Below are 15,295 nucleotides of genomic sequence, written 5' to 3'. Positions count from 1 at the left end.
TGTAATTAATCATATCTCCCTGACTACCGAACTGATTTTCACGCGGGTTTTTTTTTTGCTGCAAAGGTCATACACATAGCTACGATACATGACACATTGAATATTTTGTTCTCAAAATACAACCACGGTAATGTTAAATCTTACTTGTAAAAAGTAATCCCCGAGTGATTGGCCGATTTGAGCAGGAATATGCTGCACAGTGCTCTGGCATCTGCTATGCAACGCAAATAGGAGTATGACCGGTTTAAGATGGCAGCCGCATTTCTTGCGCCACAGCGGCCAATAGGGGTCTATTCACAGAACCACAGTTACATACGTAATAGCGTTCTCAAAGTGTGGGGCGCGCCCTACTGGTGGGGAATAGAGACGTGACAGGTGGCGCGTGCCAAACGGGAGGAAATTTTCCTTTTTATGCCTTTATATCTTTATTCGTTCATGGCGAGTCCGTATCGTCAACTTCATCTTTGCAGCGACACAGAAAACACCAGTTTATTAATAAACAATTAAATGTCTCTTTGCTATTTTTTCACACATTCATAATCATTACTTTTGCCTGTTCTTTGTGGCAAGCTTTATGCGTGCGCTCGTGCGCGGCTATATAACGCTCATTATCCTGTATAGCCTATTTAAGTAATTCAATCAATATAAAGGGGTGATTTTTCCACTAATGGCTTAAATTAACAACTACTAGTCGACTAGGAAAAAAAAATTAGTCGGAGGCAGCCCTTATTCCACATATTTTCGAACCAGCAGGCCATTCTGTGTTGAGCGCGCGACCCTGAGCGGAATGAGCGAGCGGAGGAATATTCAGTGCGTTCTCCGCTCACATGCCCTGATCGGAACAAAGAAATATTAAAATAATTAATCATAAGTTCATATTTTATACACTGCCTATCATTTTAATCCCATATCAAACACAGTAAATGATGTCTATTAAAAAAAAAATCACGTTTTTAATTAGGCTATACAATATTATGTTAGTCCACAGCCCCCATCCAGGGGGTGCTGATACTATGACGAGTGGCACTTTTATTTATTTTCTATTTTTGAACTTGATACAAATTTTGACTCAACTGCACTTTTATTTTCTCTATCTTTGAATTTCATGCAAGTTATGACACAGCTGTACTTTTATTTTCTTTATTTTTTAACTTGCTGTTATTTGTTGTAGATAGTTAGTTTGTAGCTATTTAGAAAACTTGTTACTATACTGACACTACTTGTTACTTCAATAAATTTGAACATTTTAAGCTTGCGTATTTCATTAGCATTGCGTTGGGGCGATGGGGGCAGGTGGGGCTTGAAAATTCACCCTTGTCCAAAGTGGGGAATGACCGAAAAAGTTTGAGAACCACTGGGTTAGATACTGAAAATTAATCACTGTCTCAAACCCCTTTATCGAAACCTCTCTACATAACCGCCGGACTCGCCCGTCCTCCATGTCTGTAATTTTTTAACAGACTTTTTTCTAACAGTTTTTAGTTCTAACCGAATCCTTATCCAACGCGTGATGGGTTGTGGGCAATATTAGCTGTTAGAGTTTGCATCGATCTGCACTTCGGATTCTGGCCGGAAATAGTAGACCATCCGGTTATTTTTGTAAAATTCATTTCAACATACTACGATTTGGGACGTACTAATTCTGTTTTCGAATACAGGACGGATAAGTTTCAGATCAAGCGTGCCGCACTAGTGCTGAAAAGTGAAGTCTCGATCGCCCCCAGTGGCTGGTCCCAGTATAGGTCATAAAGCTTGCCTCCCAATGAAGTCTAATGGACGTGATGGAAACAATCAAATTACACTTTAAATAAAAAAAATTAAAAGATGTTTTCTGTAATTTTAGGTAGTTTTTATCACGCTGGTTTATGTGTTCGTTTTTTAAAAATTCATTCCTATGGGGGTCAAATTGACCCGCGAGGGAAGGATTTGTTTTAAATTTCAACCACAAAACTCCTCGAATCCATTCAATTTTTTGTGTGTGTATTCGTGGTTTAAGTGCGACACTAGTCCTGGGGTCTTGGACCCCTCTGATGAACACTATTTTCAAAATGACCCGAAATGTTTTTTTAAACAAAAAACAAACAATACAGCCATGTTATCTTTGGACGCACAGTCTTTATTTTTATTATATAGCCTATTAGCATCAAACAAACAAGGCTTATTCTTATTCACAGTGATTAAAGATCATTAAACGAAAAGATTGAAAAATTATGGAAATATTATTGAAATTATTGAAAAATTATTAAATACCACCAAATAGGTGGTGATATGCACTAAGTATGTAAATCAGCATTTAACAAAAGAAGAGGAAAGAAGTATAATATGGCGCATTTTTTCTTAGCGTCTGTCCGTTTCCATGGTGATTCGTCGCTCTGTTGAGAGTGTCTGGTGTGTTAACCGTTAACATACTCTGGGTTGGATGAACCTACTCCCCGACGCGTTTTTGGAACCATCATACCTCGAGTAAGCAAGGTTGGGTTTAATCAACCGAGAGTTCAAGGTATGTTTGACGGTAAGATAACACCCCTGATTTGTGCAAGTACCAATGAGGTTTGTTTGGCTGGTCAAGCAATCTTGGTTAATCTTCTGTGTTTACCATATTTGATGAGATATTTGATTACATTTATATAAAATACACTAAAACTATGAATTTCTCACAGGATGAAAATCATCAGAATACTCAGCAGTGGAAACACAGATATATATGAGGACAAGAGCAGTTTCACTGATGCTAAACTCTGAAGTTCCACACAGATAACAACACACGAAATGGTCAGTTGAGTAAAGGCCCAGTTTAGACACACGTACAGCCATTTCCTCCACAGGGAAGTAAGCTTTGGATGCAAGAAGTGATGTAGCTTGTAGTCCCCCAGCACAGTGCAGGCCCAGATGAGAAAGCCCAGAATCTGCCCTGGATGAAGGCCATGCCACCACGCTGAGAACCCAAAGGTCATGAACAGTGGAAATCTGTTGGACCTTTTGAAGACCATTCTTCGAAGCCACTCCGCCGTGGTTCTGTTCCACTGGCGTGCAAAAACTGAAGGACGACTCGACGCTTCAGTCACCCATGGACTTCCATCAGAAAGCCCATCCCATGATGTTTTTCCACTGTGACCATAACCATGGAGACCTATTCCTGCAGCACTGTTAACACACTCACTGATCTTCCAGTGCGCATAATAGTTCATCTTAAGTAGCAGCGACAGGATCCAGATCCATAATATATCTTGACAAACACTTGTGCTGTTTACTCTGAATATGACTGATTTTAAGAGTTCCTTGAGAGGATATTTAATCCACACCAAAAGTACAACTTGCAATATCTTTGAAGTAAGATTTCCTAAATATGAAGCAAGGGGTGGAGTTACACTAATTTTCTTAACAGACTCCACAAACGTTTTGAAACTGTAAAGTGGTCCTCCAAGAAGAGCAGGGAAAGCAAGTGAGTAGCTAAGAAATGGAATAAGGACGGGTTGATCCTGACTCCTGTTTGGAAAGGTACTAGAGAGTTTTCCTTCCTGTAGATCAAGTGATAGAGAAGAAACCCTCTGGGTCATCAACATGAGAGCGGATATGGCCAATAAAAGCCTGTTAAGAATAAAACAAAAGCTCAAAATTGGATAAAATTGTGTGTTTTCATATAGTGTACTTTTGAAGAAATAGGCCTACCTAGAGTCTGGTGTTTCTTGAAGCCAGTATAACTGGTACTGGATGTACAAATGCCAGCAGGTTTGCCAGCACATCTGCAGTCCCAGCGTCCACTGATGAATATGTATTGGATGTAGACAGTGGATCAGCAGCAGGAGAAGGACGGCACTGAAGAACAGCAAAAAGCTGTATGGACCCATTGTTACAATGGCCAGGATGAATCCTCCCAATGTCAGATAGATGTACCTTGCAGTAAGAGATGAATTTCAGCTATTTCATTTCCCAAGTGACTTAAACATTTTGAGAAAAGACAATGCATTTATCAAAAATCATGAGCATGGATCATGCTATCATACTTTACCTGTTGATTATTGAGAGATGACCTTGTCTGGCTAAACAACAAAACAGAAATGCAAATGGTATGTTCACAAACTGGTAAAACAGCTGTGGGTCTCCACCACAAAATATCCAAAAGAGATCCATCACCAGGCCAGATTTGTGGTAACTGCTCGAGTGGTGTGCTTGAGTAAAAGAAATGTGATTAATAGGTACAGGCTGACTTGCCTTTTTTTGATTTTCAGAGTAAAATGTCTTTCTGCATTTCAGATGTACATAGATAGACAGACATTCAGTCTGTCACAGGTGTGTACTTAATTCCTAAATGGAAGCTGACAGCGTGCCAACCAAGTTATGAGTAAACAATTATCTCAAACAGAACAAGGAAACGCTTTTTACACACACAACACATGATAGATAGATAGCTATAGCCTACTATCAGAAAGATAGATAGATAGATAGATAGAGATAGATAGATAGATAGATGGATAGATAGATAGATGGGTAGATAGATAGATAGATAGATAGATAGATAGATAGATAGATAGATAGATAGATAGAGATAGATAGATAGATAGATGGATAGATAGATAGATGGGTAGATAGATAGATAGATAGATAGATAGATAGATAGATAGATAGATAGATAGATAGATAGATAGATAGATAGATAGATAGATAGATAGATAGATAGATAATTATTGACAGTCAGACTCCAGAGAATATTTCTGCACTGGTTTGGTTCCGATCAGGTGAAAAACCTAGTACTATTTCCCAAAAGTATCTAGGTTTTTTGAAAAATCCCAAATCCCCCAAAATTTTGCTGGGTAAAGATCAAATCCGAGATGTGTGTTTTGTTCGTGTTGAGCCATGATGGGTGGATATAACCTACTATCAGACAGACAGAGAGAAAGATAGATAGAACCTACTATCAGACAAAAAGATAGATAGATAGATAGATAGATAGATAGATAGATAGATAGATAGATAGATAGATACATAACGGACTTGAAAGTTCTCTCTTTTTAAATAATTGCTACAGCATATGGTGTGGAGAATGAGGAAGCCTTTCCAGCTTCTGCTCCATTCTGATTGCTCCACAATTTTCTCAACGTTTTATTGAGCGTTTAAAAACGCAACTACAAAGCATGTAAAAACATAGAAAGAATATCGAGCACATATGAGTAATGAAACTTTAGCGCTTCGTTTATGAACTCTACACGGCACATTCGAAAGTTACGGCGGAACCTGAGCGAGCGGGGCTTGTCCCTGCGTCAGAGACAGTTCAATGATCGATTGGCTGCTCCTTGTGCAACGAGGAGGCGTATAAATAGACACTTTTAAGGAATTTCACCGACATTTAGTGGGGTACACGGCGTGGAGGCTGGCTGAAAGATTATCGCGAACAATTTTCGTCAATCTCAAGCGAAGAACATGCAGAGCTGCGCTAAATCCTGGCGGGTGGTCATCAGCAGGTCGATGAACGCTTGCGTGCCGTATAGGAATATCAGCAGCAAAGGGGATGTTTTTAAGAAACTTGGCGGTTTAACCGTAGATTTGTCTGCAAATGTGCGCTGTATGGGCACCTCACACGTTTTGTGGTCCAGAAAGATTGAAAGAATTCTGCCGAGACACGATGATTTCTCTGAAAGACACATTGGACCGGGTGACAAAGAGAAAAGAGAGATGCTCAATACTCTTGGACTTGAGGTAAGACTGATTTATTTATTTATTTGAATTAAATCACATATTCTAAACTAATATAACGTTACTTAAATGCTAGCCTATTCAAACGCTTTATGTCAGCATTTTACCCTCAACTTTCCAATGTGCAATAATTTTCGCGGTTTTGTATTGATAATAGCCTACAATTAATAAATCCAATAATAGATTACATTTTTTGATTTTGATTTCAGTCAATCGCTCAGCTAATAGAAAACACAATTCCCGCATCCATCCGCCTGGGAAGAAGTTTGAAAATGGACGATCCTGTGTGTAAGTTGCTCTTACTTCTCTCAGCAGCGGCAGACAGAGGAAACACGTGTCGTTTGTTGTTGTGAATTCATCATATATTTGCATTGACTGTCTGTGAGGCAAACCGCGAGGTTGCATTTCATTTGAGCGGTATTTTAAAAGTATTTGTGGCGGCAGATTTTAAGGCAGCGGAATTATCAATTGCATTAAGCCTTTCTATCAAACATATATTTTTATTTCGAAATATTTTGAATTAGGGGTTTCTAACGGATCACACTCTAACAAAGGAGTCTATCTGAGCAAGGAATGTAGGTTACACGCTCTTTGTGTGCCAATAGACCTTACTGGAGGGTTTTTCACCGTTAAGTCTTCCTTTGAACATATTAGGAGTTGTTTTTGAGGAGCCCGGCGAGCAGCACCAATCTCCTGACGCCCTCAGCCGATGCCAATAGGATGACAATTAGAGTGTAAAGTTCAGCGTCACACGGCCAGTTTGATCTGGTTAGCAGGAGCATTACATCACGCGTGCACCGCTCAACATATAACTTTGCGTAATAATTGACAATTTAATGCGAATAACGACGTATAACAGGAAGAACTTTGAGTTGTTTTGGCAATCATATCATCTTACAATTATTTATCAAAAACATTTACTATAAAAAGCGACGATTTACATACAAACAACACTTACACCGGTGTTTGAATAACACGGTTTAATTTTAATTTCTGCAGACAATACGACTATTCAAATTTAAAACCTCATATTTTTTTATATTAACACACTATGCAGATGTAAAAAGTCTAATTTTAAGAGCAATATTCTTATGCCAACATAACACCACTCACTAGACTGTTTTTCCCTCCCCAAATCATTGTTATGAATGACAAAAAAAGGTTTTAAAAGATATATGGCCAAATTTATCATAGTCACTATGAGCTTTGACATATGGCTGGAGTCAGTTTTCTCCTCTGCTTGTGTGTCTTTAATGAAGCAAGCCATGCTGAAGCTGATGGGGGGGCTATACTGGATTCTGCTGGTTCAGCTGCAAAGAGCTTGATCTGCAAATCCTGCAAATTCATTGCTCAACAAAAATGGACTGCGTTGGCACTCTAAACTTTCCCATTTGTAGTTTTTAATCAAATAAAAAAAAAGTTTAATTGATTAACACTATATAAAACATCAAACAGCTGCATGCACACATTTTCAGTGTAAAACAAAATGAACATCCTGGGTGCGTCCGTAATCTGTATTTCTCTTTAGCTGTTTTTACTAGTGCATTATCTTTGCCCCGTTCAGTTGCTGTGTTGCTAAGCTGCAACACAATGCCCCGGGAATTTGTGTCTCGGTATGAACCGGCTCCAGTGCCCTCGAACTACAACCATTAAACTAGTTCCCAAGCCATCAGAAAATGTCCCATATGTGTGCCCTTTATCTACCTTTTTACTACTAAATTATAAATTGCAAAAACTCTTAATCCGTGAGATCACTTTCTCTTGTATTATTCATCAGGTCAATGTAGGTCATATCATGTTGCAATTGATGTGATATTTTTGTAGGAGTGTGCTTAAATACCATTATATAATTAAATTATATAAATATAATTTAAGGTAACAGAGATTGGTTTGGTTTTATAGTGGCTCTTGAAAAATGTTTTTTCCAGCTAAAGTTAGTTGTTAAGTACTCATTATATGAGTCATGTGAGAAGCTTCCTAAAAATATTGTGGGCACAGTCACTTGTAAAATGAGGCTGATTTCAATTTGATGCAAGAGAAACCATAAGGGTGTTTTTGTTTATAGAATGAGCTTAGATCTGAAAGACGTGATCATCTTTTTTACTGTCAAAGTATACAAGCACGGTTTAATTAACCTAGGGAGTTTTTCACAGTTTGTTTTAATCAGTAACCTCAGTTATCCAAATCGTTCTTATCTTTGTACTTTAATTACCACAGGTGAGAATGAAATTCTTGACTCACTCCAAAAGATTGCATCGAGGAACAAGTTGTGGAGGTCCTATATTGGAATGGGCTATTATAACTGCTCCGTCCCACAGGTCATACAAAGAAACCTGCTTGAGAATTCAGGATGGTATGTATTGTCCTGCCGTTGTTGTTTTTTTAAGCATTTAATTCACCTTTTGGTGGAGCACAGTCAAAAAGTGGACCAACAAAACAATTTTGACACACATCAACCCTTTGTTTCTGTAATGAGACTTAGAATTTACAGCCACAAGCTAGGTCTGATGTTCATTAGTTTCTCATGGTCAGTACAGTTCTAGTCAAAAAGCAGATTGCATTTTGATGATTCTTATTACATAAAGGAGTAGCGTGCCCAGCATCAGTTGTGTCTTGTGACTCAAGCTGAAGGTCTTTGGTTTGAGTTTTTTTGTGTGTTCTCTATAGGGTCACTCAGTACACACCGTACCAGCCTGAGGTTTCTCAGGGGCGTCTGGAGAGCTTGCTCAATTATCAGACAATGGTCTGTGACATCACCGGAATGGCAGTAGCCAATGCATCGTTGCTGGATGAAGGTACTGCCGCTGCAGAGGCCATGCAGCTCTGCAACAGGTTAGTCCACCAACTGCTGGAATCTTCTGTAAAGAACATGGTGCCCTTTTATCAAGGAGGAGTTTAGTCTACAATCCCAAATCCAGAAAAGTTGGGACATTTTGTAAAATGCAATCAATTTTCATTCTCTTTAACCTTAATTTAACTGACAAAAGTACAAAGAAAATATTTTCAAAGTTTTCACTGACCAACTTAAGTGTATTTTATAAATATAAACACATTTTAATTTTGATGGCTGTAACACCCTCCAAAAACGTTGGGATGGAACTCTTTTGAAACAGTCCACAAGAAGTAGGTGGATTGTTAATAGGTGATGGTATCGTGATTTAGTGTAAAAGGAGCATCTCAGTCTTTGCTAGCAAAGATGGGTCACGGCTCACCACTTTGCTAAATATCATGAGAGCATTGTCAACTCAAAAATCACATTTCAAAATGCAAGATTGCAAAGAATTTAGGTCTTTCACCTTCTACCATACATAATATTGTGAAAAGATTCAAGCTATCCAGAGAAATCTCAGAACATGTAGGGCAAGGCAGGAAACCTCATTTGAATGTGCGTGACCTTCGAGCCCTAAGATTTTGTTAAATACAGCCACATGGGCTTGGGAGTACTTTGTAAAACCATTGTCATTTAACAGTCTGCTTCTGCATCAAGGAATGCCACTTGAATCTGTGTTACGCAAGGAGAAAGCTATACACCAATTCTATGCAGAGATGCCGGAGAGTTCTCTAAATGTTCGCTGTGCCAGACCAGTCCACGTTTCAGCTTGTTTTGGGGGAAAAAATATATCAAGTTTCTAAGACAAAAAGGACCATCCAGTCTTTCATCAGCGACAGGTACAAAAGCAAACATCTGTCATGGTTTGGTGGTGAAAACGGCATGAGTGACCTGCATGTGTCTGAAGGTACCATTCACGTGGAGGCATATATTGGGATTGTACAGAGACAAATACTGCGATCAAGATGACATCTTTCCTGGGAAGCAAGACAATGCCAGGCCTCATTCTACACATGCTAAAACGGTTTCTAGACACTCTACACCGTAGAAGGGATGTGCTATCATGAAAAGGAGACTCCGACAACTACGACCACGGACTGTTGAGCAGATGTCTTGTATCAGGCGAGATTGGGCAAAAATTCCTGTTGCAAAACTTCAACCATTCGTATCCTCAAGTCCCAACATTTAAAAAATGTAATTTAAAGGAAAGGTGATGTGACACAGTGGTAAACATGCCTTTGGCCCAACTTTTTTGGATTATGTTGCTGCAGCAGCCATCAAAATCAAAATTTGTTTATCTTTACAACACGCTTACCTTGGTCAGTGAAAACTTTTAAAAAACTTTTTTGTACTTTTGTCAGTTAACTTCTTTAAGGTTAAAGAGAATTAACAAATCACAGATTCTTGATTTTATTTCATTTTACAAAATGTCCCAACTTTTCTGGATTTGGGGTTGTATTAGCCAACACCTGAAACGGTAAATTCAGGTACTCGGCATGCAGGAGGGTGTATCCCCAGGGCTGGGAGTGATGGTTAACACTCACCTTGTCATTTTCAAAGGCAAAACAAAAGAAGAACGTTCTACATTGACCCACGCTGCCATCCACAGACTATTGCAGTTGTGCAAACCAGAGCCAAGTAAGGAAGTTCACCAATATATAGAATAAAACATTCTTTCTTTCTATCTATCGATCTATCCTGATTAAATGTTTGTATCCTATAGTTACATTGGTGTGAAGACAGTTCTCAAGCTTCCTCATGAGATGGACTTCAGTGGGAAGGATGTTAGCGGTGTGCTCTTCCAGTATCCAGACACTGAGGGCAGGGTGGAAGATTTCACTGCACTTGTTGATCAGGCTCACAAGGGTGGTGTATGTACCTGTCATTTTAAAACTCTCATTTGCTGATGCCAATCTTTGTATATATATTAGGTTTTGCATGAACCATTAACCTCATTTAACCTTAAGACTTATTTACTCACCGGCCAAAACCCGTATGACTACTTTCTCCTGTGTACAACAAAAGGGAAAAAAACTGAAGAACAGCATGTTCCATGTAGAAAAAATAATTTTCAATCCTGACCATCCTGTTCCCACTACAGAATCTATTTAGATTTTTCTGTACACAGATGCATTATAGCATATGATTCATACATGATCAAAGCATGATTCCATTGATTTTTTTGTTTTCTTTTTTCAAAGGCACTGGCTTGCTGTGCTACAGACTTGCTGGCGCTCTGCGTGCTGCGTCCTCCGGGTGAATTCGGAGTTGACATCGCCTTGGGCAACTCTCAGCGCTTTGGAGTTCCTCTCTGCTATGGTGGGCCTCATGCTGCATTCTTTGCAGTCAAAGAAAATCTGATCAGGATGATGCCTGGAAGGATGGTTGGAGTGACTAGGTGAGTCTGTACTTTTTTTAATAGTCTCAAGGCCTCAATGTAGTTTGCCTCATCAGTGTTGGTATAAACTGTCAAATGTTTCCTGTTACAGAGATGCAGCTGGTAAAGAGGTTTATCGTCTGGCTCTCCAGACCAGAGAGCAGCACATCCGCAGAGACAAAGCCACTAGCAACATCTGCACTGCCCAGGTAGAGCTTAAATGATCTCAAAATACAATATGTGTCTGTGTACCTGTACAAATATCTTTGTAGTGAAGATAATGGGTAGACGCTCAGTCTAGGTGCTAGTTCTGGGTTTATCACCAGGTTCACTTGGGTGTGTCGGCCAGAACACCACTTAAGGCCAAATATTCCAGAGCTGAGAGATAGTTCTTATTCTGTTTATTTCTTCCTCTTTCTTGTGTGAGTGAGTTTGAGAGTGAGTGTAATTCTGAGTGTGGTTTCTATAAAGAGAGAAAAAAAATACAAATGAATAAAGGAAACATATGCATACACTCATTCCTCCTTAAGCACTAATATAAAGTACCAAACATAAAATAAACAATGGTCAGAATATGACTATATATCTCTTAAACTCTAATAATGTAAGCAGAGAGAAAGGATTCCAACACTTATTATATAGGATTCTCAGATGTTCTACCATGTGTTAAGTTACGGTTAACGAAGACAGCACTTCCTGTCATCTAGGCTATGATACGCTTTAAAGCCTCCAACTAACTAAACGGCTGGAAAACCCCGGACCGAATGCTATGTTCCGTTCAAGCTAGCAAAGCCTTGATAGTGAAGCCTCGATAGCGGTCCAGATAACAATATTTAACACCACTTCTTATTTTACTCAACCACAAAGTACTGAACAATCCTAATAACAAGTACTAAAGTATAAACATGTCTAAACACGAAGTTACATATTTTGACCCAACATACTGAGTCAGGTGAGCCGAAGCTCACCAAAATGTGAGCATCAAAATGAACGAATCTTTTTTCAAGTCATTTCGTTCATTCAACAAACAAAATTACTCGAAAAAAGATTTGTTAATTTTGATGAACGATTTCGAACAGGAGAGTCACGAACGTGCATCACAGAACGGAGCAAGGCGAGCATTTGTGCTTATAAAACTTAAACTTTTTTATTTATTTTTGAAATGAACGATCTTTTCGCAAGATAAGACCCTTATGCATCGTCTGGTGTCGTTTAAAGCCATTTGAAGCTGCACTGAAACTGTCATTTGGACCTTGGACCGTTTGGTACCCAATGAAGTACATTATATGGAGAAAAATCCTAGAATGTTTTCATTAAAAACCTTAATTTCTTTTCGACTGAAGAAAGAAAGACATGGACATCCAGGATGACATGGGGGTGAATAAATTATCAGCAAAAGTTTTTAAAAAGTGAACTACTCCTTTAATACAGGAGTAACATGCTAATTTTTCCGAGTACCTGTCAGGACTGTTGCGGCCGCATTTTGGACCAGCTGTAATCTGTTTAAGCTTTTGTGTTGAACACCATAATACAGTGTAATGCCATAGTCCAATCTTGAGAAGATAAAGGCACGAATTACCTTTTCCAGGTCCTTCCTTGTTACAAAGGGCTTAACTTTAGCGATTAGTCTCAACTGGAAAAACTAATTTAGGCTATTTCATTTATCTGTTTATCAAATTTCAGTGCACTATCGCAAACTATATCTAAGTTTTTTTACATGCTGCATCCGAAAAGGGGATAGTGTACCCAATTCAATTTTGGATGTGTCAGCAGACTCCGAAGGGCCAAATAAGATCAGTACAGTACAGTTCAGAAGTGTGTCAATACATGGGAAAACAAAGTAACTTGGGTTACTTATTTGAAAAAGTAACTCAGATATTTTGTTATACATTTAAAAGTAATGGGTTACTTTACTAGTTACTTGAAGAAGAAAAAAAGTAATCTGATTGTGTAACTCACAATACTTGTAATGCGTTACCCCCAATACTGGTTATAATTGGGTTAAGGTGGAGTTAGGCAACTAGTTGTGATGGGTAGGGTTAGGGTAAGGAGCTAGAGGTAGCATTGTGTCAATGAATGTTCTCACAAAGATGGCTGTATAAGAATGTGTGTGTGTATTATCTGTGAAGTTGTATTTCTGTACTCCATTTTAATGTCTTTACTCAGGCTCTTCTTGCAAACATGGCTGCCATGTATGCGTTGTATCATGGTTCTCAAGGATTGAAGCACATTGCTGAGAGAACCCACAATGCAACGTTGATTCTCGCTGAGGGCAAGTTGTTTGACTCCTGTTTACACTTTTTACAGGAATTGTATAGGGATTTGTGTGATACTGATTGTTTCTTGTTATGATAATAGGTCTGAAAAGAGCTGGGCACAAACTCCAACATGAGAACTTCTTTGACACGCTGAAGATCAACTGTGGCGTGGCCGGCAAGGACATCTTAGAAAAAGCTACGCAGCGGGAAATCAACCTGCGGTTGTACAGTGATGGACTGGTGAGACCTGTGCAAATCTTAAAACACAAATAAACATATATTTTTATTTATTTTATTATTCATTTGTTTAATGTTTTTAATTTCTTGATGTGGTTTTAGCTCGGGGTGTCTCTTGATGAAACCGTCTCTGAGAGAGACTTGGATGATCTGCTCTGGATCTTCGGGTGTGAATCTTCAGCTGTAAGTTCTTGCCTAATTCAGAAAGATTTTAAATATTGCTAAAACTCTGTTTGTCTTCGTTCCCTCATGAGAAATTGTCTTTTTGATCTTTATCAGGAACTCATTGCTGAGAAAATGAGTGAGCGCACAAAAGGATTGCTGGCAAGCCCTTTCAAGAGAACCAGCACGTTTCTCACCCATCCAGTGTTTAACAGGTCTGTTTGCCAATTTCAATGCTAGCTATTATTTTTAACAAATCTGTTTGTGAACAAAACGTTCTACAACTGGCTGGATTGCTTTCAATTTCAGCTATCACTCAGAGACCAATATTGTACGTTACATGAAGCGCCTGGAAAATAAGGATATTTCTCTCGTACATAGTATGATTCCATTGGTAAGTCAAAAATCAAAGCATCACAAGTTTACTTTGGGATTTCTAATAAAAATATCACAGTACCACAAACTCCTCTTTTGAATTCAGGGATCATGCACAATGAAGCTGAATAGTTCCTCGGAGCTCATGGTGAGTCAGTATTGCTCTTCTTGCATAGCCCTGCTTTTTACTCGTTCTTTTCTCTGACATCGCCTCACTTCAACCAATCAGAGCAAAGTTGATCGTAGAGACCATTTTTGCCAAATGGTTCTACAATCTACTTAGGCTTACGATGCTTTTGAGAAACGCTGCCCTGATCTTTTCATTGTTTGACTGTAACCTTTTCCCAACAGCCAATCACCTGGAGAGAATTTGCAAACATCCACCCCTTCGTGCCGTTGGACCAGGCTGAAGGTTATCAGCAGCTCTTCAGGCAGCTAGAGAGAGACCTTTGTGAGATTACAGGATATGATAAGATCTCCTTTCAACCAAACAGGTAAGTGTCTTGCCTGAAATTGCTGCCACAATATCAAGCAGATGATTCATTCTGATTGCAAACAGTGGTCTTGTAGTTGGCAAATCAAGTGTCAACATGACTCTCTCAGTTTCATTCAGGATTCTTGTGCTGATAAGTTTGGGGGTGTGTACGCATCTCTATGTTTTGCTTGGTTGACACTTTAACAGGATCATTAGTATACTGTACTCTTGGGCAAGAGCCATTTGAAGCAATCTTTGAACTCCGTTGTGCTGAGGTAGAATGGTTACATGATGCTATTGATTTCTTTGTCCCGTAGCGGCGCGCAGGGGGAATACGCAGGCTTGGCTGCAATCAAAGCCTATCTGAATTCCAAAGGAGAATCTCATAGAACAGTGAGTATCATCCTGCAGTGAAGTCTGCATCCATGAAAAACATTCTTGACATTTGAAGGATCAGGTTGATCCTCCATGACTTTTACTAATCTCATGAGAACTGATAATCTGATAATATGCTTCAAACGTCCTCCATAAAAAAAGTTAAAAGTAGGTCAAATTAATTTAACACGCACGCATTGGGTTTTCATGTTTTTTGAGGAATTTCCATAGACATAATGATTTTTATATGGTACAAACTGTATATTCTATCCCCTAAACCCAACCCTCACACAAAACTTTCTGCATTTTTACATTTTCAAAAAACATAATTTAGAAGCGGTTTTCCTGATGGGAACCCCCCAACACACACACATGTTTATTTGGGTACCTAAATTGGGACATTGCATAATTACAGTATAAATACCTAGCCTTAACAGAAAACCTCCTGCATTTGTAAAAAAAAAAATATATATATATATATATATATATATATATATATATATATATATATATAT

The 15,295-nt window shown here is 38.7% G+C and overlaps 2 protein-coding genes across 2 annotated transcripts in view; one reads left to right on the top strand and one right to left on the bottom strand.

Moving 5' to 3' along the window:
• Positions 1 to 2,598: 2,598 nt before the first annotated feature.
• On the bottom strand, positions 2,599 to 4,166 carry mboat4 (membrane bound O-acyltransferase domain containing 4). Its single transcript, XM_077231756.1, has 3 exons — positions 4,010 to 4,166; positions 3,670 to 3,894; positions 2,599 to 3,588 (listed from the first exon to the last, which is right to left on the bottom strand). Exons 1-3 carry the CDS (start codon positions 4,129 to 4,131, stop codon positions 2,655 to 2,657), a joined length of 1,281 nt encoding a protein of 426 aa, XP_077087871.1. The 5' UTR covers positions 4,132 to 4,166; the 3' UTR covers positions 2,599 to 2,654.
• A 670-nt stretch (positions 4,167 to 4,836) lies between these two features.
• gldc (glycine dehydrogenase (decarboxylating)) overlaps positions 4,837 to 15,295 on the top strand; it is a 16,692-nt gene continuing 6,233 nt past the window's right edge. The window contains exons 1-16 of the mRNA XM_077231754.1: positions 4,837 to 5,694; positions 5,901 to 5,979; positions 7,909 to 8,044; positions 8,359 to 8,523; positions 10,082 to 10,159; positions 10,245 to 10,392; positions 10,723 to 10,919; positions 11,011 to 11,107; positions 13,065 to 13,170; positions 13,257 to 13,396; positions 13,496 to 13,576; positions 13,673 to 13,770; positions 13,865 to 13,949; positions 14,037 to 14,078; positions 14,282 to 14,424; positions 14,723 to 14,798. Of these exons, the coding sequence (XP_077087869.1) occupies positions 5,419 to 5,694; positions 5,901 to 5,979; positions 7,909 to 8,044; positions 8,359 to 8,523; positions 10,082 to 10,159; positions 10,245 to 10,392; positions 10,723 to 10,919; positions 11,011 to 11,107; positions 13,065 to 13,170; positions 13,257 to 13,396; positions 13,496 to 13,576; positions 13,673 to 13,770; positions 13,865 to 13,949; positions 14,037 to 14,078; positions 14,282 to 14,424; positions 14,723 to 14,798 (1,947 nt within the window). The 5' untranslated portion in view covers positions 4,837 to 5,418. The remainder of the gene's footprint in view (positions 5,695 to 5,900; positions 5,980 to 7,908; positions 8,045 to 8,358; positions 8,524 to 10,081; positions 10,160 to 10,244; positions 10,393 to 10,722; positions 10,920 to 11,010; positions 11,108 to 13,064; positions 13,171 to 13,256; positions 13,397 to 13,495; positions 13,577 to 13,672; positions 13,771 to 13,864; positions 13,950 to 14,036; positions 14,079 to 14,281; positions 14,425 to 14,722; positions 14,799 to 15,295) is intronic.

This window comes from Siphateles boraxobius, unplaced genomic scaffold, assembly GCF_051911475.1.
Source record: "Siphateles boraxobius isolate OS27281-9 unplaced genomic scaffold, OSU_SipBor_1 16, whole genome shotgun sequence".
In the NCBI taxonomy this organism is placed as follows: Eukaryota; Metazoa; Chordata; class Actinopteri; order Cypriniformes; family Leuciscidae; genus Siphateles; species Siphateles boraxobius.
The sequence above is the reverse complement of the archived record's forward strand: the minus strand, read 5'-3'. Positions and strand labels throughout refer to the sequence as shown.